At 37.5% G+C, this 8,039-nt stretch overlaps 1 protein-coding gene across 1 annotated transcript in view; it reads left to right on the plus strand.

The window, feature by feature from the left end:
- The window catches only part of YTHDF2 (YTH N(6)-methyladenosine RNA binding protein 2), a 27,290-nt gene extending 20,024 nt beyond the window's left edge, over positions 1-7,266 (plus strand). Inside the window, exon 5 of the mRNA XM_004678697.1 lies at positions 6,414-7,266. Within this exon, the coding sequence (XP_004678754.1) occupies positions 6,414-6,437 (24 nt within the window). The 3' untranslated portion in view covers positions 6,438-7,266. The remainder of the gene's footprint in view (positions 1-6,413) is intronic.
- The last annotated feature ends 773 nt before the right edge of the window (positions 7,267-8,039 follow it).

Genomic DNA, 8,039 nt, shown 5'->3' on the forward strand with positions numbered 1-8,039 from the left:
TTTTTTTTTTTTTTTTTCAAGATTTACTTTTTATGCATACAGAACTAAGGTACAGGCCAGAGGTGCAGGGGCGGTGTGAGAATTCACCAGAGACTGGGTGGGGGGTAGAACAGGCAGATTGACAAAGTACACTGCTGAGTGGGGAAGTGGGTGAGACAGAAGAGGTTTGCTGTGGATCACCTCCAGGGCTGGGATTCTGTCACCCCCTGTACCTCTGACCTGTATACCCCAGCCTTGGTATGCATAAATAAAGCTTTTTTTTTTTAATTTTTAAACAACTATAAAGGTTGATTCCATAAACCATATACGGCTAGCTTGCAGTGCTGTGCCTTAACCTATTGCGCCACCAAGGAGGGTCTCATTTATTGGTATTTTTATGGCCCAATTAAAAATATAAAAAAGGGCCTCATTGGTGGCTCAGGGGTTAAAGTCTCAGGACTTTCAAACTATAGCCAGTCACCCTGGCATGAGTTCCAGCCAGCCATGGACGTCAACCATGTGGTGCAGCAGACCTCTCCTGTTTTCGTCCCCTGCTCCCCTCAGCAGTGTATTTCAGTAGATCTGCCTGCTTTGCTCCTCACTGTCTCTGGTGAATCCTCTCACCCCCTGGACCTCTGCCCTAATCCCCATTCTTGTATTCATAAATAAATAACAATAAATCTTAAAACGTTTAGAAAGGCAATGATGGAGACAAGATGTGAAAGTTATTAAGTTAAATAGGAAAAACAAAGCAGCCAGATTTCAAAAGTTTAGATTTTTAAGTAGCATTGCCACCTTGTGGTTTTTTGGATATTTTCTTTAGAGATAAAGGTTTGTCTTTTATAATCTGATATAAAGTTGACTGTTCTCAGACTCTCAATATTTTCTTCTCATTTTAGCATTTGGACTATATTTTCTGGTGCACTGGGATTTTACGGTTTTGTGTTTCGGCTTTGAGGATTTTATATTTGCTTATTTGAGCCTGTGGATAGTGATCTGTGGCCAGAGCTTAACCTGGGCTGACCACTCAAGCTTGCTTTTTCCACAGATCTTGTGTCTGCCCTGCACATGACTTTAAGAGCAGTAGGTTAAAGAAAGGATAGGGAAATTCCATGTGACAAACCATTGGGAAAACCACTTTGCTACACATCTTTTCCTACTATGATGAGTCATGAGTGTCTTCATCTGTAAAAACTTCAATATCCAACAGGATTCACATGATCATATGGTAGTTTTGATTGGAAATTGACCCTACTGGAAGTTCAAATTTTATTTTGTGTTTTGCTTTTCCCCCTTTGTTAATTTACCTTTCATCATCCTTTTTTCCTCTCCCTCCATTGCTTTTTCTTTATGAATTTGTTAGAGTTTTATTACAGATGTCAAATACAGTTGACCTGTAAATGTGGAACTTTTGACCATAAATTGTCAAAAAGCATTTTGTGGAATTGTTCCAGTGATAAATAGGAAATTGTCACAAGAGTGAAGGAAAACCTCCTTGTAAGAAAAGTCTTTAATAGCAACTTTAATGTCTAAAAGTTGTCCCTTTGTCATCTTAAAAGACGTAAAAGTTCCTGAGCAGACTTTAGTATCTTGCTAAAATACCTTTGTGCTTGACTTTTAGTGTAGGTCTGGAAAATAAATTTCCAAGTTTTGTGAATTGCTAACTGTAGCAGATAAATGCAGCCAGTTTTTATAGTTTAATTAAAAGCTGCCCCCGCCCCATTTTAATTTTGAATAAATAGTACAAAGAATCTCCAGAATAACTCTACCCATATTATCAATGTAGTGTTTTGTCATATTTGCTTTATTATCCTTTTTTGAAATGTGTAATTTTCCTCTGAACAATTTGAAAGTAAATTCCAGACATTATGCCCTTTTTGCCTAGATATTTTGCTGTGCAGCTCCTAGAAGCAAGAATATGTTCTTGGGCCTCTCTGGTGGTGCAGAGGATGAAGCTATCTGCAGCCACTGCAGCACCCACTATTTTACTTTTTAAGATAGTATGATATGAGTGCTATTGTATCTATAATTCCTGAGAAGATGGATGTTATCTTTACTATTGTAAATACAGAAGCTTATTTTTGGGGGCACCTGCCAAGAATATTTGGAAATGGAAGAGCAATTTTGTCAGCTTGCTGAATTGTATTAATGTTATTTATTTTTTTTTTGTTCATTAGATTAAGACAGTTAATACTCTTTAAAAAAAATTAGTTTATTTTTACATCATGTTGTGCCTTTTTCCATCTCAGTTGTAATCCCTGTGGGCTTCCCGTCACCAAATCACCTGTGTGCCATCACTATAGTTCAGTGCACTTCCCTCCCCCCCATCGTTTCTGATTCCATTCCACCCCCATAAAATGTCTGTGGCATATAGTTCATTATTATTATTTTCTCCCTTGGTCCTTTATATTCCTGCTATGAGTGAAACCATCCGGTATATTTCCTTTTCTTTCTGGCTTATTTCACTGAGCATGATCTTTTCCAGCTCCATCCATTTTGCTGCAAAAGGAATGGTTTTTTTTTTTTTTTTGGGGGGGGGGGTTACTGAGTAATATTCTTTTTAATCCAGTCATCTACTCATCTACTTTTGGGCATTTGGGTTGTTTCCATGCCTTTTCAATTGTAAATAAAGCAGCAATAAACATGGGGGTGCAGGTGTCTTTTTGAATCAAGACAGCTAATATTCTTAAGTAATTTTCATAATTTAAAGTAAGCCTTGTTGTATATAGATTCATATTAGAACACCACTATTTCCCTTGATAAAGAGCATTATATATAGTTAAGATTGAGGGATAGTTGTGTGTTGTGTTTTAGGCAAAATTTCAACAGTCATTTAAGATGTGGTATTACTCTATAGAGAGGAGCAAACTTGTGTTTATGAGATGAAATGATGCAATTATTTGTGTACCTTACATAGTGGTTTGTGAATTTTTTCTAACTAAACATTGTAAGTACTTTCACTAAGCTTGCTTGATGATCTTATATGTGTGTTTTTTAGGGGGAAATGAACTTGGTAATATTCAGATTTTGTAACTTAGTGATAATAATTTGGGGATTCCAAGTTATTTGTATTTCAGGGGCTATGTTAAATAGGAGATAATAGGTGGATTCCCCCCCCAGTTTTATTGAGATTTAAGTGACATATAATACTATTAAAGAAATAGAAAAATAATTTTGTTACTTATATATATTTAGAATTGATAATCATAAGCTTAATTAACACCATCTCTTTTACAGACTATTTTCTTTCCTTATAATGAAAGCCAGAATGTTATTTAAAAGTGAGCTGTAACCTTTTAACTACTGCCAGTCTCACAGTTTGTAAATGAGATTAGTTGAAGACCTGTTACTTGCTTTTTAGGGCATTTTGATTGAGTAGGGACCAGTTTTACATGAAATAGGACAATACAGTGTAGTTTCTTTTTTAAATTAAAGATTTATGTATACAGAACTGGGGTACAGCCAAAGACAGGCCATAAGAGGATTCGCCACAGAGTGAGGAGCAAAACAGGCAGATTGGCCTTCCTTGGTGGCGCAGCGGGTTAAAAGCACAGCACTGAGAATCTAAAGCCGCTTCTGCATGGGTTCGATCCCGCCTGCCGGGGAGGTGACCACATGGCGTGGCAGACCTCTCCTGACCCGCCCGCTGCTCCCCTCAGCAGTGTACTTCGTCCATCTGCCTGTTCTGTTCCCCACTCTGTCTCTGCTGAAGCCTTTCACCACCCCTGAGCCTCTGGCCTGTACCCCAGCTCTGTATGCACAAATAAATAAGTCTTTTTTTTTTTTTTTTAAAAAGGCAGATTGACGAAGTGCACTGCTGAGGGGAGCAGCGCATGAGATAGGAGAGGTCTGCTGCACCACGTGGGTCACCACCTTGGCTGGGGATTGAAATCATGCTGAAGCTGAAACTTCTGTGTCTAGCTATGCCACCAGAGAGGGCCCACAGTGTAGTTTTTAATTGTGGACAGATTTTAGAAGGACATTGAAAGGTGGAGTCTTAAAGATAGAAGGGGTGTGGAACTGTACCTTGAAGCCCAGAGACCAGGCATTCTCTTGGCTTAAAGAATCAAAAAGCAGTTTGATCCCACCAGGGAAGCTGACCCACATGGTCCAGCAGACCTCTCCTGTCTTACCCACTGATCCCCTCAGCAGTGCACTTCGTCAGTTTGCCTGTTCTGCTTCTCACTATGTCTTTGGTGAATCCTCTCTCTACCCCTGCACCTATGGCCTGTACACGCCCAGTTCTATATGAATGAATGAATAAATCTTTTTAAAAAGAAACAGGAATGAAATTCAGTCAAGAAAGACACCAAAATGTTTATAATTCCTGAAACCACGGGTAAATTTTGATTAGTAAAGAAGACAGGTTAGATAAATGGTTCCCATCCAAATTATAACAAGGTAAACAAATTTAATTAGGTAAGCAAATTTAAGATTGATGAGAACACAAGTTACTATTGAATGTTTGACTTCAGTTAAAAAAACTCTAGATTTTTAAAAATTTATTTTTCTTAACAATATAGCCATTGTCAAAACCTTTGAGATTTTGTGTAGAGAGGACAAAAGGGGAGGGAGTTTCAGTACCTCGTCTCAGGAACATCAAACTTCTGATGTTTCCTATTTGGACAGAAATTTTTCTTTTTTTAAGATTGATTTATGCATAAAAGAGCTGGAGTATAGACCAGACTTGGAGGAGGGTGGTGAGAGGATTCACCAGAGACAGTGGGGGAGCAGAACAGGCAGGTACACTGAAATACACTGTTGAGGGGAGCAGCAGACAAGACAGGAGAGGTCTGCTGTGCCATTTGGGTTAGTTCCCTGGCCAGGTTTGGACTTTTATAGTGGCTGCCAGTAGCTTCATAATGCTGAGACTTAACCCCTTGGGCCCTTGGGAGGCCAACTTTTTTCTTACTCTTGAATTGAGTTTTGAATTATAAAGATAGGGGTTTGTGTATGAGTTAATTAGTTAATTTATACATACAGAACTGGGGTATAGGCCAGAAGCTCAGGGGCGGTGAGAGGCTTCAGCAGAGACAGAGTGGGGAGCAGAACAGGCAGATCGATGAAGTACACTGCTGAGGGAAGCAGCGGGCAGGCCAGGAGAGGTCTGCCACACCATGTGGTCACCTCTGGGGCAGGCGGGAATCGAACTCATGCAGAAGTGGCTTTAGCTTCTCAGTGTAGTGCTTTAACCCGCTGCGCCACCAGGGAGGGTCCAAGAGTTAATTTTTTTAAACTCCAGAATGACTTATTTTAAAAATAACATCCCAGCTCTTGGTGGTTGGTGAATTTATTGCTGAATTCCAGATACATGAAGTGGAAATTCACAAAAAGATAACTGTACCTTCTGAATAAATAATCTACTGTTTTTATATTCATAGATTATTTTAGTGGTAGGGAAAGACGGTTCATCATAAAACATTACGTTTGTAATTACATACTTTTGAAAAAGGCAGTGTAGTCTTAAATTTAAACCTTTTCTTATTGAAATAGCTGGTGACCTTGATCATATAATCTTCCAAGCTTTAGTTTTCTTATCTCCAAAGTAGGAATAATATAGACCTTGCAGGGTGATTATGAAGATTATAATAATGTACAGTGCATGTAACAAGGAAGCCCATAGTGAGTTGCTCTTCTTTTCAATAGGAATCATTTCAGAACTATAGTTACTGGCTTTTGAAGTTATTTAGGGTAAGAAGAAGAAAATGACGACTCAATTAGATTGATGAAAGAAGTGTAAGTTCAGGCATCTGTGCTTGTACCATTTAATGCTTTTGCCTTTAAAAGGCATGTAGATTGAGTCATATTTATAAAAATTAGAGTACATGTGAAATGGAAGCTGTTTAGGATAAATTTATGAAAGGCTTATAAAGAATGAGTGCTTATAAGAAATGAGCTTCTAGATTTATTTCAAGCAAAACAAATTTTCAAACTCCATCTCTAAGTGGATTTTAGACTCTCTCAAGAGGAGGAGGATGACTTTATGGCTTGCTGTGGACTCAGCTTTGTATGTATCAGTGTATGAATTCTCCCACAGCCCTATGAGTATTCTGGTTTTACATAAAAGGAAATTGAGGCTTATGAGTATGGCTAAGGCCTTGGGGCTACAAGTATGGGATGATTCCCATACTGTTAGGTTTTTCCTAGGCTGCTTTACTTCTTCAGGTAATTGATACATGTTTGAGTTACTTCCACTAGGCCTATATTTTGGGGGACTGACAAGTATTAGCTTAAATGAAAAATAAGAAAACTATTGGGATGCTTGACTGTTCCCACTTTGGATTAAAGTAGAAAAGTAAACATCAGTTTTTATTTGTGGGGAACATTCTATCTAGACAAGTGGTTAAATTTCTGTTGAGTTGTTCTATGAAGTTTTAATAAAGCAAGCATGTTCAAATAACTAACGGTTTCAACTTTTTTTTTTTAACCTGTAGGAACGTCAAGGTCGTGGGAAATAAAAGGCAGTTCTGCAAAGACTGCAGCAACGGTTGCATCTGCATATCCTAAGAGGAAAAAAAATGACCTTCAAGAGAATTAGGACTTTTTTCTTAATTTCATTGACTTCAGAGACGATTGCAGACTTGCAGTTTAAGTATTGGAATTTCACAAAAGACATAGGACTTAACTGGAAAATGAAAAAAAAAAAAAAGAAAAAGAAAAAAACGAAACAAAAAATCCCTCTAGGTAGCTTAGGTGAAAAATGTCCCTTTTATTTTGGCTTTGGTTGTGATTTCAGAGCATAATGCTTTGTTTTTTTGTCTTTTTACTATGTTTTTCGGATTTTAAAGTCCGTAAGTGCATACAGTTTTCTCTAATTTTTAAACCCTTTCCTCCCCCCATTTTGACATTTGCACTTGGAGAACACTTGAGTTTCGAAGGTTTTGGGCCTCCACCCCAGAAAGTGGGAATTTGGTTTTTCCCTTCCAAACTGGAAGAACATTTTTATGAAGAATTTGTCTTGGAGAATTTAACAGTGTTACCCAAGTTTGTGTCTTTAAGGGTGGTTCATTTTTCTCTGACCCTTTGTTACTCAAAGTAAAGTACTAGGAGTCCTAAGAATTGTTCTGTTCTTGTACATTATACTGATTAAGTCAGGATTAATTTGATTTCAAAGCTAAGAACAGTGGTAAAAGCTTGTTTACAGAAATGCATTTTGGAAGAGAAAAATATTGTAAAACGTGTAGTGAATGTTTCTTCAGTTTCTTGTTCAGCCAATGAGGAAAGGGCATTACCTTTCTTTTTACCATTAATCACTTCTCAATAAACGTGAGATCCTGTTGAGCATCACTTCTAGTACCATTTTATTAGTATTATTTAAACCTGCTATATTTTATTAAATATTTGGAGAATAAGGAGTTTTTAAGAGGTTGAGATGTCAACTATTTTCAGAAAATTTGCTGAGATGAAAAAAATAGTTCAGGCTTGCTTTTTGTACCTAGGGCTGGATAAAATAATTATGATCTGTAAAGCAAGGTTGTCTAACATTCATAGGACTTTGTTTCCAAAAACTTCCCAGGAAAGGTAGTACCACTGGTTAAATCATTCACCAAATACTTAATTGTGTATTGTTAACTGCCAGGCCCTGTACTAGCCCTTTCGGAACCTGACCACATACCTGCTATACAAAGCCCAATATCAAGAATATAAATGTATAAATCTGAAACAGTGGTTTACTTAGACAGGGTTCAGTGTGGATGCAGGACCCAAAATAAATTCTGTTGAGCTTTTCATTTTTGAACCATATAGCCATAATGGTGTTCACCATTATTTCCTAAGGTTTGGGGCTTCTCTGCCTTAAAGAATTTTAGCTATTAAGATGTCCCAAATTTGATTAAAGGTGAAAATGTTTATAATAAGAAAGGGTTCTAAATCTGTTGAATAGTACTTTGCCCTAAAATGACTTGCTTCTTAAAATGACAGTCCAGATTCCTAAGTCAAGGGTACAGTGAAATTCAATGCCTATTTGTAATTACCATATCAGACACTTAAATGTCCAAGGCACAGTACAGTACCCTAGATACTCCTATTTGTCAAGCTATTTGAAATACATTCTACTTAAA

Source organism: Condylura cristata, unplaced genomic scaffold (assembly GCF_000260355.1).
Source record: "Condylura cristata isolate star-nosed mole 26May11 unplaced genomic scaffold, ConCri1.0 scaffold00008, whole genome shotgun sequence".
Classification (NCBI taxonomy): Eukaryota; Metazoa; Chordata; class Mammalia; order Eulipotyphla; family Talpidae; genus Condylura; species Condylura cristata.